General features: G+C 39.9%; 1 protein-coding gene across 6 annotated transcripts in view; it reads right to left on the reverse strand.

Moving 5' to 3' along the window:
• Positions 1-16,683, reverse strand: part of TBL1X (transducin beta like 1 X-linked) — a 204,740-nt gene that overhangs the window by 16,342 nt on the left and 171,715 nt on the right. For all 6 annotated transcript variants that reach the window (XM_075522606.1, XM_075522581.1, XM_075522590.1 and 3 more), the window contains 2 exons: positions 11,366-11,498; positions 2,604-2,745 (listed from right to left, as the gene is read on the reverse strand). In XM_075522606.1, the coding sequence (XP_075378721.1) occupies positions 2,604-2,745; positions 11,366-11,498 (275 nt within the window). The remainder of the gene's footprint in view (positions 1-2,603; positions 2,746-11,365; positions 11,499-16,683) is intronic.

Here is a 16,683-nt window from a genome sequence, read left to right on the forward strand (position 1 = left end):
ATGCAAGTGAAGTATCAGTGATCAATGAAGTCTGGAAAGGTAAGGAACTACTACAGGAAATACTAGAGGATGCCCTATATGTTTTGGACAACTCTTCTGCACCTTTGCTTGTTCTCCTCTTTCAATTACTCTATTCCCACTCCTCAATTCAGTTTTTCCTGACTATTTTTCTTCACTGTGATATCCACAGTAAACAAGTAATGAATATTCTTGGGTTTTATCTTTATTTGCTTCGTTAACCTACCTGTGCTTTCCGTACTATTCATCAACTTCTTTCATTGAGTTAAATATACAATACACAGGGGAAGCTGATTTGTGCAGTGGCCTTATCATAGAATCATAGAATCATTAAGGTTGGAAAAGACCTCCAGGATCATCTAGTCCAACTGTCAACCCAACACCTCCATGCCTACTAAACCATGTCCTGAAGAGCCACATCGACATGTTTTTTGAACTCCTCCAGGGATGGTGACTCAACCACCTCTCTGGGCAGCCTGTTCCAATGCCTGACCACCCTTTCAGTAAAGAAATTTTTCCTAATATCCAATCTAAACCTCCCCTGGCACAACTTGAGGCAGTTTCCTCTCGTCCTATCACTTGTTACTTGGCAAAAGAGACCAACACCCACCTCACTACAACCTCCTTTCAGGTAGTCGTAGAGAGCGATAAGGTCTCCCCTCAGCCTCTGCTTGTCCAGGCTAAACAACCCCAGTTCCCTCAGCCGCTCCTCAGAAGACCTGCTCTCCAGACCCTTCACCAGCTTCGTTGCCCTTCTCTGGACACGCTCCAGCACCTCCATGTCTCTCTTGTAGTGAGGGGCACAGAACTGAACACAGCATTCGAGGTGCGGCCTCACCAGTGCCCAGTACAGGGGCACGATCACTTCCCTACTCCTGCTGGCCACACTATTCCTGATACAAGCCAGGATGCCATTGGCCTTCTTGGCCACCTGGGCACACTGCTGGCTCATGTTCATCCGGCTGTCAACCAACACCCCCAGGTCCTTCTCTGCCGGGCAGCTTTCCGCCACTCTTCCCCAAGCCTGTAGCGTTGCATGGGGTTGTTGTGACCCAAGTGCAGGACCCAGCACTTGGCCTTGTTGAATCTCATACAATTGGCCTTGGCCCATCGATCCAGCCTGTCCAGGTCCCTCTGCAGAGCCTTCCTACCCTCCAGCAGATCAACACTCCTGCCCAACTTGGTGTCATCTGCAACTTACTGAGGGTGCACTCAATCCCCTCATCCAGATCATTGATAAAGATATTAAACAAGACTGGTCCCAAAACTGAGCCCTGGGGAACACCGCTTGTGACCGGCTGCCAACTGGATTTAACTCCATTCACCACAACTCTCTGGGCTCGGCCATCCAGCCAGTTTTTTGCCCATTGAAGAGTACACTTGCCTAAGCCACGAGCCACCAGTTTCTCGAGGAGAATGCTGTGGGAGACGGTGTCAAAGGCTTTACTAAAGTCCAGGTAGAAAACATCTACAGCCTTTCCCTCATCCACTAGGTGGGTCACCTGATCATAGGAGATCAGGTTGGTCAAGCAGGACCTGCCTTTTGTGAACCCGTGCTGGCTGGGCCTGACCCCCTGGTTGGCCTGCACATGCCTGTTGAGCGCACTCAAGATGAAAGTATCTTTTACTTTTGCGAAGTACCTAGCTCACCTGGAGGACAATAATATTGCAGTAAAGATTAATTGAACCTTGGTCTCTGGCCAGCAACTGAGACTGTATGTAACTGCTGAGAATCCTTTCTGCTACTTAATTTTTAAACTGTTTTCCTAAGAAAAAAAGACTACTGTGATCAGTCTGTACTAATATCAACAAAATGGACAGAATGCAAATAATCTCAAAATTAATTAAGGTTCTTGCAAGGTTTTGTAAGTTCTTTTTACAATGCTCGGTGGCAGAAAGGAGGCACGAAGCAGCCTTAATACTGCTCAAAGACACTGCCCAGACACTGAGGATTTTTAACAATACCTGTCCTCTCTGCTCACTTCAGTCTTCTCTGTGCATGACCGTATTATCTAAGATAGAAGGTTTTGCAGGATGAAAGTAAAACGGATCAGGCAAGACAGTTCCACCCAGAAGGTGGGTACGTGAAGAAAGAATGACTACACATGCTCCTACCAAGATAAAGATGATAATGTGAACATGTTTTGCTATGCACAGCATAATTCAAATGGGAGAGTGTCTTGATAGTCCGACTTCAGAAAAAGCTTTGCTGGTGCTTATATTGCCTCACATGCCAAAATAAAGTAACTATGAGATGCAAATACATTATTAATCAGGCTTCATTACTGCATAGATTGCTTGTTTAATCTTCATTCTTAAAGTTAGCTAAGTTTATTTTTACCCATGCTCCTAAAATAGAGATATAAATATATCATTATTGAGCTTGAAGATGGCAACAGTCCTGGAAAATTATAGCATATAGGGGAGAGTTCAGCCTATTGTGAGTATTTGAAACAAGAGGTCAGTAGGTTATGACAGAGCTTCTGGTCACCTCAGATATAAAAGATATGGAGCAGCAGCTGTAATTGCCTCTGAATTAAATTTAGACAGTTAAAAACCATACACAGTCTTAGAAGTTAGCTTACATTCCAGTCCAATGAAGTCACATCCTTATTGCTGGGGACATCGTGTCCTCCTTCTCTTATGCAGTGCCTCAAAACTAGTTGAGTGGAACCGCTGTTGCTGTTTTCATTGAGATTCCATATTCTGGCCGTTGAGTCTCCGGATCTATAAAAGCAATTGTGCAGAGATGCAAACTCCTCTTGGTGTCGACCCAGCAAACAAAGTAAAAACCTCTATTTCTGTTTTCATTGAGAGAACATGACAGCCTTTAAAATGTAATTTTTCTTTCCAATTCTGCCCTTTCTGCACTCCCTATACTTTTTAAAACATGCTAACACATATTTAAATTATACATATCATCTGAATCCATGTCATCATTTGCTTTATTCAGAAAAGTTTTATCTAAAAGGCATTTGCTTGCTCTCTACATTTTGCACTTGATACATAAAGTTGATATCACCGTAACTGGTGATATCAGTTATCTGGGGGGATAACTGGGGGAAGTCTGGGGGAACTCAACATTACGAACATAACACTGTGGAGATCCAAATAAGGACAGAAACACAAAGGCCGTGCCCACGTGCCTCCATAAAAAGTGTGCACAGTCCCATTAGCTCCCAATGGCTCGCCGAGTCCCCGGTGTTCCCCCGGAGCTGCAGTATGATCTGAACACGGCACGACAGGACCTGCAGGGTCATCGCCTGCGGAGGTGTGGAGTGTCACCTTGGCAGCAGCCTTGGGGAAGGGGACCTCTAGCAGTGTGACAAAGGTGCTGCTGTGCCAGCTCTCTGGTCCTGCCGGGGTTCCTCTGACAGCTACCGCAGGAGCAGGAGGTGAACTTAAGGCTGCCTTTAATTTGGCCATGGCCCTTTCACAAGGTACTTCTGTTCAGGACAGACCAGAACATAGCCTCTGACAGAAGCTGTTTGCAAAACAGCCTCTCAGCATTAAATCAAGCCACAAAATCTAAAGATTAGGAAAGTAAAAAGGTAATTTAAATTCATTTTGTGTTGTCTACAGTGTCCTTTGCTGTCTGTAGCTTGGCTGCTTAGCCCACGTTGTCCGAAAAAGTGACAAAATAACTATTGACATAATGGGGTATTTTTTCTTGGTGAGAGACAGCCAGCAAGACAGAGACGGCATCAGGATTTTAATCTATTTTACAGACCTAATATTTTCTAGGGAGATGTTTTTATTGCAGACTGAAACCCTGATTTTGTCTAGAAAAAGTTGTGAGGAGGAATTGAAGAGTTTATCATAATCTGCTCGTAAATAATATATTTATTTTCACTTCGTATGAATCTTTCTTCTGATGAAAAATGCCTCTGAGGTCAGAAATCAATTTGCAGTGGGGTGGAAGATATTACACGTTCTAGTTTATTGGGATTTGTCTCTCGCTCCCCCTCCTCCGTTTTTTAAACAATCAATAGCAACAACAACCAAAACAATCAAAGTACCCTGGATTGCTTGTTTTGTCCAGAGGGTAATTTTCATTTACATGCAATAAGTAGAATCTTGGAGCAGAATTAGGGTCTCTCTTATATCTCCAATAATTCATACAGTCAAGATGAAATTTCATTGTCAATATACCTGATGCTTTTCCTTTTTTTAAAGTAATGACTAAAGCTTCCTTTCCTATACACTAACAAGGAGAAAAAGTCTTTCTTTGAGGACTAAAAACCCGAGATCCATTTTTGCTTTGATAAGCCATGTTTTACTGAAAAGGAAATCCATCACAAGAGAATATTAAATTTTATTCTGGTCTACTAATAAAGCATTTTAATTATTTACACTAAAAGTACCAGGCAAATTTTAAACACTTCACTTCTTTGAGTGCAAATATTGACTAATCAAGTATTGAACTTGATTGATCTTTGTGTGTTATTTTACCAATAATTTAGCCAAATTTTACATGAACAACAGTTCAGCTGTAAAAGCAAAAACCTCTCTGCCTCTATCAGTGGCTCTGAGCTCTGCTGGGTCATGGTACGCCTGGGGAATGTGCCCCCATCTCCTCTGAACCCTTTGTGTCAAGCCGAGATGTGATGGCTCGCCAGGGTTTTGCCAGCCTACCCCCAAGCTACTGCTGGACAGCCATTCTTTAATTTTTGGCACAAATCTTTCACTTTAGTGATTAAGAAATAATTCGAATCAGGATAATTTTTGCCACCATACAGAGCTGTGACTGTAATATAACTCCTTATTTCTTCAGAGGTCTGGAAAACTGAACAAAAACTTTGCACATGTTGGCTAGAAAATTAACAAAGTTACTCATGAGGCTCAGAAGTTAAGGAACATTTTTAGTTGTGATAATTTACAATAATAGGAACGTAAGTCTTTCATAGACTTGGGTTATTGGTTAACATGCTAAATAGGAAATTCCTTCAGTGCTGTCTTCTCCACTATATAGGACCCTGGGCCAGTTCTGCCCTCATTGTAATAATCCAGTTTGTTATGGGACCCTGTGAATAAAGTACTCAGCCACTTGGCTATCAAACACAATATCCTATTTGCTAGTTCTAAAAGGGTTATGTTTTGTTTTTCAACAGTTTTATTTAGTCAGTTTTCTGGTGATGCTTGGGCAATCTTCTTTTCCAGTATTTTAATTTTGTTTTTCCATTTTCTTCTTCCTAAGGCTACATAAGCTATTATGTGTCCCTGCAGAGAGGCTTTATAAGCCTACCAGTGTGTGGCAGGAGTATTTGTGTGTCTTCCCTTTTGTTGCTGGGGAAAAAAAAAGAGTATTCTCTGCTCTGGAAAGTATTCTGATTTCTGTTGAATGATTCAGTGAACCCTGCCTTATTAGAGGACCATAGTTCAAGCACAATTCAGAAAGATATTTAATCTCCTTAGACCACAGAAGCATTTCTATCTGCATGATAAAGCAGCTCATTCCAACATGCAAGTCATGAACACTTGAGTAATAGGTATACTGTTCTGCACTATGGTAGAGTACTGCCAAATTTTAGGAAGGCTTAGTTCTGAAAGAATTTTATTTCATGCTCTCCAGCCCCAGTATAATCATGAATCAAGGTGGACAAATATTTGCAGAATTTGTGACATATAAAATCCCCATTCTGTAACTGTCAGCAGAGAGGTTAAAACAGATGCAGTTGGGTAAAGAAATTTGCAAGACCGTTTTTGAACCTTGGTATTTCTAATCTTCAGCTGCAACTCTTATAATCACTGTTATTTTGATAAGCAATATTGCTAATGTGTATTTAACACTTCTGGCTCAAACAGGTTAGACTTCTTCTTATATTATTGTAGAAGAGATTATTAAAAGCATAAAGGGAAGGAAACTCCTCCTCATAATTTACACTAACTTTTCTTTAATAAAGCAGGTCTCTTAAAGTAAGTGCTTACATTTCCTAGGCAGAGGGATGTAGAGGGATGTGCCTTGGAGGTATCCAGAAGGAGATGTCTGTCTCACTGATTCTATAACACTGCTCCCTGCATCAGGTCATTCAAACAGACCTCACCTAATAGCTGACCACTTTGTGTTAATGAATTTGATGCAATGAGGAAACTGGCCCCAATAAAGTCACCTGCTAATGAATAAGCACTTACAGTTAGCAGAATTACCACCTGGCACTGTCTGGGGAGGGGAAATCAACCCCCTCAACCTGGTAATTCAAAAGGATTATTCAGAAAGGTAATTCACAGTGGATAGGAGGAATACAGTAACTCAAAGCATTATATAAAACCCAGAGATGATGACAGAAGATGGCCTAGAAACATCCTTTTTCGCTTCTCAGAGACACAGCCATAACTGAAAGATCTCGGACAATGGCTAATTATTTTGCTGACTAGGAAGAGCGAAGGTGCATGGAGCACTCTGTAAGAGACAAAGTTCCCCTGTGTGAAAGAGGCTGATGTAGGTCAGCAAAGATAAGCAAAGAAACCTATTGTTGGGTTTTGGGAATGAGGCCAAGTCCCTCTGCTTCGCGGCTATGAGAATTACTTGAAGGGCATGGCTGGATGTAACAGAGCACAGCACGCTCTTGGAAGCAGCAGCTGAACGGGCAGACAGAGCATCCTAAATTCAACTAGCAAAGCTTTTGGAGTTCAAGGCTCCGGCAACCTTGACATTCACAAGTATACTTCCCTACTGGAAAATTCAAACATGTTCAGGAACATTTTGGGTCACTGGACCATGATCACCTGTGCTAGCAAACTGATAGGTTATACTCCCCGGCCCAACTCTGGCCTGTTTTAATTAGCACTCTTGCTCGGGACCCTGACGTTCTCTCTGAATACCTCCTGGGCATGGCTTGGTGGTTACAATGGTCCAGGGACAATTCCCAATGTGCAGCTTGTTTGGCAGCCAGGACAGTTTTCTAGCACAGGTACTGGCCATTCTGTGCCAGTTGGCCTCAGTGCCTAGGAATATTCCCAGGCATGGTTAGTTTACTAATGTGGACATAGCTGTAATGGGTTTCTGCACTACCCAGGGAACATAACCACCTGTAATCATTTACATGTGTCACAAAATTAGAACTTAGATATTGAAAGATATCTCATGGAAGAAATCAGTCTTTGAAGAGGAGGACAACTGGATTTTAAGAGCAAAATTGGAATTATGGCCAGGAATGGCCAAATCTTCACACTTGGCCAAGCACCTACATTTTTTTTTTTTTTACCTGTCCAAAACAATATATGTAATTATTTGTTTTGGAATGTTGATTTCCTTCATAAAGGGTCATTAATCCTCTTAAATGGCTGTATGTATGCACTTTACTGTACTATTATAATGCTTCCGTTCATAATATCTAAGCATTCTCATAAGCATCTGGTGACAGTCATGCCTCTGATAGCCTTTACTGGTATCTCTAGTCTCCTCCGTCCTCCACTTTACGGGTTATGGGTGTGTTGAAGGAGGAAGAGCAGCTGCAGAATATATTTTTTCTGGCTATTTGATCAGAGAAATTCCTGTCTCCATTGTTTTGTTTTTAAAAATAGCCCTTTGCAAAGTCCAGAGAGTATATATTCCTGTGCTAGCTTTCATACCCTAAAAAGTCATTGCAATGGAGTAGATGGGACATCAAATATCAAAATCCCTTTCTATCAGTGGGATACTCACTAAATCTTGAAATCACTGCTCTAGTTTTGGGTAATTCATTCTGCAAACACACCCCCTTACACAGCTTGCTTCAGATTAGGTCGTGAACCTGCATTATTCTTTCAGTGCTTTGAAGATTACATCAGGTTGCTGTCTAAACTGCTGCTAATTGTTAGAAAAATTTGTTGCTTGTATAACAAGGCTTGAAAAAAATACTTTCCCATGAATTGAGATTCGTTTGTGCTAGGCACTGTATAAACACAACGAATATGTTATTTCCCTTATTTAAGAGTTAGGTTTTTATACGTATTTTTGAAGAAGACAACAGACGGGTACAATCAGGCAGATGGGAAAACAGAAGAAAACTATGGACTGGGCAGCACAATATGGCTATTATAGAACCTAACAATTCAGTGTTTGCACATCAGACTAACTGTAGTTTTCGTTTTTTGAAGCATTACTTTGTAAAGCACAAACAACTGCAGCATATGTAGATTTTGGGGAATTTCTCCCCCTTGTTTAATTGGTGCCATAATACATAGTTTACCTGTAGATGAGCTTGCACTATGATTATACCAGACATCTCAAACACTTCTTTGTGCAATGGCATAATCAGACAATCAGCTCTCTTCTTTCAGTTTAATTTTTTCTGTGCATTCTATGCCATTTCAGTCATGTAAGCTTCATCACGCACTCACTGCTGCATTAGCTGAAGGCTAACTGTATCACATACTTTGTTTCTTATGAGCAGACTAAAATCTGATCAAGATGCACATGAATCTAAATTATTTGCATTTTCATTGCATTGCCATTAGTCTGCATGAGACACAGCACCTGACTGTACTTTCTAGCCATGTGTGTATTTATGTGCTTCCAAAATCAGTAGCAAAGCTTATTAATAAAGACCTATTACAATGAAGGGTAAAGCTTAACTGAAGGGATAGTGAGAGGCTACTCCTCTATCTTAGACATCTGACTAATGGTTCTGATTATCATCCTCCAGGTCTACCTGAAGCTGTGTAAGATATCACTGTCCCAGGGATCCATCTACCAGTGCTTGGCACTCCGCCGCAAAGTTAAACACCCACTGGTTCCTCTGTCACTGCAGTAGGTACTCTGGTTTATTAAATGGTCCACATGCACACTAGGACTGTGAGCCACAGACCCTAGGGAAGCAGTACAGTATGGCAAGCACTGGCAGAGAGGTGAGTCAGATACTGGAAAGTAGTTACCAATGCTAAAGCCAACAGATGAGGTCTGAGCATCTATACTTAGGAGTCTTAACTCCCTATGTAATGAGTTGAGACATGTAGGTACCTGCAGAGGGACAGAGCACTTGAGGAGATGCCTAATTTCAGCTGTGCAGATATTCTCCAGAATAAAGCAGCATTCTTCACTTCATCTCAGGTGCCACCAGGTGTCCCTAAAGAATAATGCTGTATGGTATCCTTTCTCCCCATTGATTTTCCTTTAGATAATAATGTGGGTGTGATAACTGATCACCTGAAGACTGTTCTCCATATAATTCAAATAAATAACATAATGGGTAAGTTTATTATTAAAAAGTATATAGTTTAGGATGACAGGGCTAAAGGACATCTATTGTATCAACAAATACAGTCCCTTCATTTGAATGATCTTAAATAAAGTACTGGCGAGCTGTTGATCTCAAGACAGCCCATGAAATTCTAATTAAGTTTGCCTCCACTATGGGAAAGCTTTTCCAGATTTTATGAAACCTTCCCTAGATTTTCATCTTTAATAAGAAACAACCATGAAAACAATTTAATGAGGCTAACTAAATTCTTCTTAGTTTTTGAGGTTTTCTTCACTATTAGGTCGTGATTTAACATTTACGGGTAGTCAAAGCATTTAGGCATATATGGAAAAGTTAGAGGAGTAGTACAGGAGCATGTTCGTTCAGTATCATTTGATGTTGATTTACAAATTGCTATGTAGGCAGTAACATTTCATGAACATCGCAGATTCTTTTTTTTTCCTTGAAAACATCCTCTCAGATTTGGGCCGGGACGATTAAGGAATATCATATGCTACAGTTCTTCCATGTTTGTAAATCCTAATTTTTATTTATTTATACATTAAATAAATCTCTTTTTATGGCTCACTCAACTGTATGCCAGGAAGATGACAATCTGTGTGAAATAACTGTTTTATGCTTGCCTATTTTAACTGGTTACTGACCTTAATTATCAGGACTTCCCTTCTTAATAATAATAATTTGCTAGGGATAAGTAATACTGCCAAGCAATATTGCCTGAGACACTAGAAAACTGAGTGGGTAGAGGAATACAGTTATATATACAGAAAATACAGCAAATGCATAGCATAGGAGTATGGCTGCCATTATTACCATGGCATCATGCAGGGACCCTATCACAAACCAGAAGACCCACTGAGTCTACGGAAAAAAGAGCTGAAAACCACGGTTTTTCCATCCAAAACCCCTACGTACAGCTTTTGCAGATTCTACTGCTATACCCATTTAAAATTAATAAATGAAGATACCTAGCGCTACAGATGCTAAAAGTACTACCAGGTCTGGGCATTCCAGAAACGAAGTATACTCAGAAGGATTCTGTTTTCTAAAAGTTTATTGTTTAAATTACTCTTTGGAAACTGCTGTCTTCACTCTCTTAGAGTTCTTGTGCTGGTTATCCAACCTGATATTTATTTCTGTTAATGACTTTTATTTTTCCTATTTATTCTGTCCCATTTGTACTTTGCACTTGCCTTGTTTTCATGTATTAAGTCAACAAAGATCTCATAAGACAACTATTCTGATGATCATACAAAAAGTTGGAAATAAAATAAGGACTTTCCTCTTCCTTGTAATAAATGTGTTTACAGTGTCAGGTAACTTTAAGTGAAGACCCACGTCTCTCCTCTAACTTCTATCAGCTTTCCTCCACATTCCCAGTTAAGACTTCTTAAATTCAGCCTTCATTTTAAGGTTTAACTTTAAGCATAAACAAACACAGATTCCAACAGTGTCTGTATATAGCTCTTAGGGTATGTTTACATTAGCATTTTTGTTTGGATCGAAAGTGCTTTTTGTAAGGCAATCTCCTGATTGTCCCACTTACCATGCTTTGGTTGTCATTGCTGAGCAGTCCAGGACTACACTCCTTTTCAATGACAATAAACCAAAACATGCCCTCATGATCAGCTCATCGGACAAAACCAGGTCCAGCCTGAAGCCCCTGCCCCGCGACACAAACAGTGGTGACGTATGGTCCTCACACAATAGTCTTGCTTTACAGATCTATTTGTTTGTGCTGCCCCACACCAATGCAGACATAGCCAAAGAGAACTGTTTTAGGGTCTCCATACTTTTAAGAAGAAAACATGGATGCCAAAGACTTTCTGAGACCCCAATGTGAACCATTAACTAAGAGCAGTAGGAGTAGATTACATGAACTTCAAATAGTCTGAGAATTATCCATAGTTATTTTAAAAACTTTAAAAAAAAATTTATGTGTATTCAGGGCCACAGAGTGCACATCCTAAATGTGCAAATGCTTCATATTCTGCGTCACCTTATAATTACTTAACTCCTACATAGGCACAGTACTGCTGAAAAAAGCAGTTGCAGGCTGAAAAGACAGTGAAGAGAATACTCATTCATCTCTAGTATACACTCGCAGGTTCTTGCATTTCTAAATACACTCTAATTGCAGCAGCTGGTTGCAGTCATGGTCTTACCCAGATGCTAGCAGGTCACTGACAGGGTTCCAGGCACAGATGAACACCTCTGATTCATGGCCCCGAAGGACTGTTGCTTTGTTAGGAGGAATTTCAACATCCCCGTCAATTTCCATTGGCTTTGAATGATTATCTGTAAAGAGATATATCAGAATAAGTAGTTTGCAAGATGCCATTAGGTCTGCTTTGAAAGCAAGCTGGCTACCCATGGCCTAGAGCTTACAGTAATGTATACACTATAAATAATACTCTGTGTTGTGTCACTGACCATATTACTCTATTTTCTTCCCTATGATGATTCAAATTTATATTTCCTCAAGATGTAGAGCTTTCCAAAATATTTTGTATAAATGCACAAAGCTTTTCTTCAAAAAACAGTTAGCATTTATTTCAGTGTAGTTTTTTTTGAAGCTGGCTTCATTAAAAATGACTTACACATCTATTAAAATAGCAGATTGCCACATTTGAGATAAGCTTTATGCCGTTCTTTTAAAAAAGTAACACACAGCACATACATTTTCTTACACAGTGTCCTCTAAGTAGTATGTGTGCTACTCACAGATGAAGAATATACCGAGTAAGGGCCTCATTCCCTAAGCACGGTAGTGAAACGGTGAGTGATCACCTTCTCAAGGATATCATAATATATGCAAAGGTACCAACTGAGGCATAGATACACTTAACCTGCGTGCTGTAATTCTGGTGTTCTTTAGACTGCAGTCTAAGTAACTTTATTTTTATAAAGCTCTTTTATTTCCTTAAGGAAAAAAAGTGATTTAAAAATGATTAATTTCTCTTAGTGGCAGCAATTCATTCCAATTTGCATCATGAACAATGTTTTCACTCCAGATTTTCATTGCTTCAGTATAAATCTTCCTCATTCAGCTCAAAGTACACTTCCTGGCAGCAACACAAGATTATTATACTCTGCGAACAAGACACCAACCAAGGACAGGTAACACACTGAAACAGCAGACAGCAGATGTTACACACAGAAGTGTGGCCCATTTCGCAGAAAGCACATCCAAGAGCAGTTAGCTGGCAGGCTGGGGGAAAGGCACCCTCGTGTTATCTAATCAATGTCTTGGCCAGCTGATCTGCTCTGATTGATCAAAATCCAAGTTCTCATTCTGGGTTAAGTCTTTTAGTTAGTCATTCTTTAATCACATATGGAGATCCATAGGTTTGCAAGTGGAATAATTATGCTCCTTTATTGCCACATGTTTATGGCATTTAAAATCAGCCATCTGTCCCAATACTCAAGCTCTGCTGAGCTATTGCCCATCAACTGGCAAAACAGACTGTGACGTTGCACAACTGCCATCGGAAGGAAGATCTCCAGATTTCTACCTTACCCAGGCTTTCAAATACCCCGTTTTGCTCTGCCTAATTTATGCTGAGTCATAAAAGTAGCACTGCTCATTGCATATTTGGTTAGGTACCCTATTAACTATGCCTGTGCCATATCTACGCCATAGATGGAATGGAATGTAATTCACGTGTAATTCAATGAGTTGCATAGCACTGAGTATCAAAATTAGAAAACAACTAACAGTAGTTTCACAGCTCACATTTCTAATTAAAAATAGCTATATTTTTAACTATACTTATTACCTATGGACTTGTTGCATAAAACTAAACATATTACAAATGCCTATTTGTAAAATCTACACCTATGCTGAGTCCCTATGTCAAGCATTGTCCTTGATAAATCCCTATGTGTTTAACTACTAAAATTAATACTGTCAAGATTACTAGTAGTTGAGATTTAGCCTGACACTAGCAGCTGGGAACTTTGATATGATACTCTGAGCAATCAGGACAATGAAGAGCAAAGCACTTTTTAAAACCCACCAGAATATCTGAGTCTAGAACTCACAATCCTCTATTTCTCAGCACAGCACAGAATCACCAGGTTTAAAGCATATTTTCATGAGAAAAACAGCACCATGGTAATGGCTATGCATTCATCTGTGTCCTGTTCGCACTGTGAGTTGGAAGCTGGGGGTAAATCAAGAAGTAAGGTATTTCAAGTGTTTTAATTTGAAAAAAAGTGTTTTAATTTGAAAAACTTAAATGAGAAGCGACTCTTACCACGTATGATCCTACTGTTACCTGCCTGGCTCTAAAGGCAGAACTGCTTTTCAATCCTGAATAAAGCCAAATGACAGCTTGGAAGCAGCATTACTCCAAGGTCCCACAGTTAAGAGGTGGTATCAGAGCAAGGCCATCTGATACTTAGAAATATTATTCGTTTGTACATGGCCAGATGGAGGAACCTAGATACACACTTTGAATGTTATTAACTGCTGTGAAAAAACCCACAAATAGTCATGCTGTGAAAAAGAAACCTTGTTCGGCTGATACCTGCATTAGTACATGCAAGACTGACTGGCCTCTGGGAGCAATGAAATACCTGCCGGATTATTTTCTATTGTCTTCTAGTAATGATTTTGACACTACAGCTTTGGTACGTCAGGAGAAAAGGGAGGGAAAGATGAGGAGTCTTTCAGAAATCGTTCGCAAATGTTCACATTATATGTGTTTTCTTCCTATTTTCATCAGTAGTCAGGAACATTCATATTTAGAGTGTTACTGTTAAGCACAAAACTTAAAATGCCCCATTGAACAAACAGGACAGTTCATCCTTCTGCGATACTGCTTCAGGCTCTTCTCAGATTCAGACAGACACTAGCAATATAAAACGGATACGATTATGATAACAACAAAAAACTGCAGAAACCCCTGAGCACAAGACGGCACCCTCGTAAGAGCGCTGAGTGCCTTACACAGCATGAGCTCTTGTGAGCCCTAGTCTCATCTGCAAATTTGGCTTTCCTATGGATGCAGCTACAATGTGTGCATGGGGAATGAGAATAAATAGATAAGTAAGATGCAGTAACCATCAAGAATAGGCTTCTTTTTTTTAAAAGTATCTTCAGAGCAGAAAGCTCTCAGTTAAGACCTCATTTGCACAAAGAATGCCTCTGAGGGGGTCTCTGAAAGAGACGGCAGTTCTACCAAGTGCAACAGACACAGGTGAAAAACTTATGTCTGCAGGTCACATAGTGGAGGACTCCGCACAAATGTTCACACAAACCATTTTCTAAAGGCCAGAGGATCTTTCATTAAGTCTACACTATACTCTTCTAAATGTTTTCCTCAAATGTATTAAAAATCCCAAATCACTGGAAATTAAAAGTCATATTCCCCCAAACTATTATGATTAAGTTAAAAAAAAAATAAATCTAACATACCAGTGAGTAATATTAACTCTCTATTTCCTCCAAATTAAAAAAGATATATTTTTAAGATCTTACCAGTGCTAACCCTGTCTTTTATCAGAAAATGTGTTTTACTTAAATTTTTGACAAGTCTTTCACTGAAGTTGTTCTTTACGGCTGTAGTTATAATAAAGGAACTGGGCTCAGCCTTTTTTCCAGAGCTTTATTTTTCTTAAACCCAAGCCAATCCTTGCGAAAATGATGAAATAAATGACACTAAAAATATTTGAGTTGGAAAACAATCCAAAGTTTGGCTCCATTTCTACATGCCTATTTTAATTTTTTCTACTAATTTTATAAGTGACTCAAAGCTGAAAACATTACTCAGGAAGCAGCAAGAGAAGGCAGCGATTTTATTTATTTAGTATTTGAATCTGCACCTCAAACTGTTGTTATTGTTAGATTTTTTTCTGTCTCTTCCCTTTCTTAAATCAAATCACCCTATCATATTATATTGATAACACCACATTCAAAAATATATTATACTATATTAAATATACTAACACTTTTTTGGAAAGACTTACAGTGTCAGGGAGAACTCCATGTCAGAATAAGTGCAAACTAGCTAACTTCCCAAAGACATCTCTTTCACTCGCTCCCCCCATCCTGCCTTTTTATGACAGGCTGATATACAAGTGACTTCCAGGTTATGACTAAGGACTAGCACAGTATCCAAACCCATCCCAGTATATGTTAGTTCTGTGGAATCCAACAACAGTGAAAATGAAGTCTTGGGAAGTTTCTTATACCTTTCCTATCAGCAGTCATTTCTACCCAGTAGGTCTCCCAGCTTTCACCTTACCCATCTTACATCCTATCCTAAACTTTTGTCCTATCCATCCTAAACCTTTTGTCCTTCTCTAAGCCATTTTACATCCTGTTGTAAACTTTTGTCCAATCCTACCCTAAACCTTTTGTCCTCAGCTAAGCTCTTGCCAGATCTTTTGTCTTAGTCTATCAGACTAAACAGACTCTCTGAACTTGGTGATAAGGGAAGAGGTAAGGCTGGATATACAGTTTGCCCTGCATAAGCAATGAAAAGGAAGGGTATGACCCTTTTGTTATTTCATTACCGTAACTATCTTTTTCTAACTTTACCACAAGAGAGGGAAATACAATTGTAAGAGTGTTAATCAGACCCATGCAGTAAATTGCCAGCTAGATTTGTTAGTCTTTATTTCTAGTGGTTTCTGATAATTACAGAGGCAGATCTCTTGGAGTTTATTTAAACAGGTCTGTTCAAGGCTGAGAATGCCAGCTTTTCAGTTCTGTGGGCATCTCCCACGTATAATCCTCATCTGCAGTTTTGCTACACCACCTTGCTGATATCCTCCGAATGCCTCAGACAGAAAGGTTGTAGTCCTCCCAAGGCGAGGGAGGCACACAGATCACAGCGTCGGCTGTCCCTGGATTTCTCAGCAGCTTCTCTCCAAAGCCTCCTTCTCCTTAGATTGCCGAGCTCACCTCTTCACCCAGGATGACCAACTAGCACAATGGCAGCTGCCAACAACACATGCCAGCTGGCCAGACTCTTCAAGGACTTTCTGTCTTCCCATTGCCACTGCTCAGTTAACTTGTCTGCCTGGTAGGATGCTTAGCCACAGTAATGCTTTGAAATTTGCTGTCTGGTAGAGTATCTCATTGGTTGCCACATATCCTACCTCTGTGAAATTTTACTGGACAAGAGAGTGTCACGTTCTTGCATCCTGCTCCAGACAGAGCTATTGGATGATATTAAGTAATACAGGACTTCTCCTCAATGCTCCAAAAAAGGTCTGCAACTGTTTGTGAAAATATTTCTATTAAAAATCGCTGTGAGAATTATTATTTTTTAATAATAAAATGGCAGATCTGAGAAATCAAGGCTTAGAGTGTGGTCATACGTCTGAACTGATCTGCAAGGCTTTCCTTTTACTAATATAATAGCATGGGTGTTTTTTCAGATCAGAAGGAAATGAGTCTGAGCAGTTCTGTATTAGTGATGAACCTATCATCAGTTTTCTACCTTAAGAATCTGGGTTTTTTGGTCCTGAG

This window comes from Mycteria americana, chromosome 1, assembly GCF_035582795.1.
Source record: "Mycteria americana isolate JAX WOST 10 ecotype Jacksonville Zoo and Gardens chromosome 1, USCA_MyAme_1.0, whole genome shotgun sequence".
NCBI classification, from domain to species: domain Eukaryota; kingdom Metazoa; phylum Chordata; class Aves; order Ciconiiformes; family Ciconiidae; genus Mycteria; species Mycteria americana.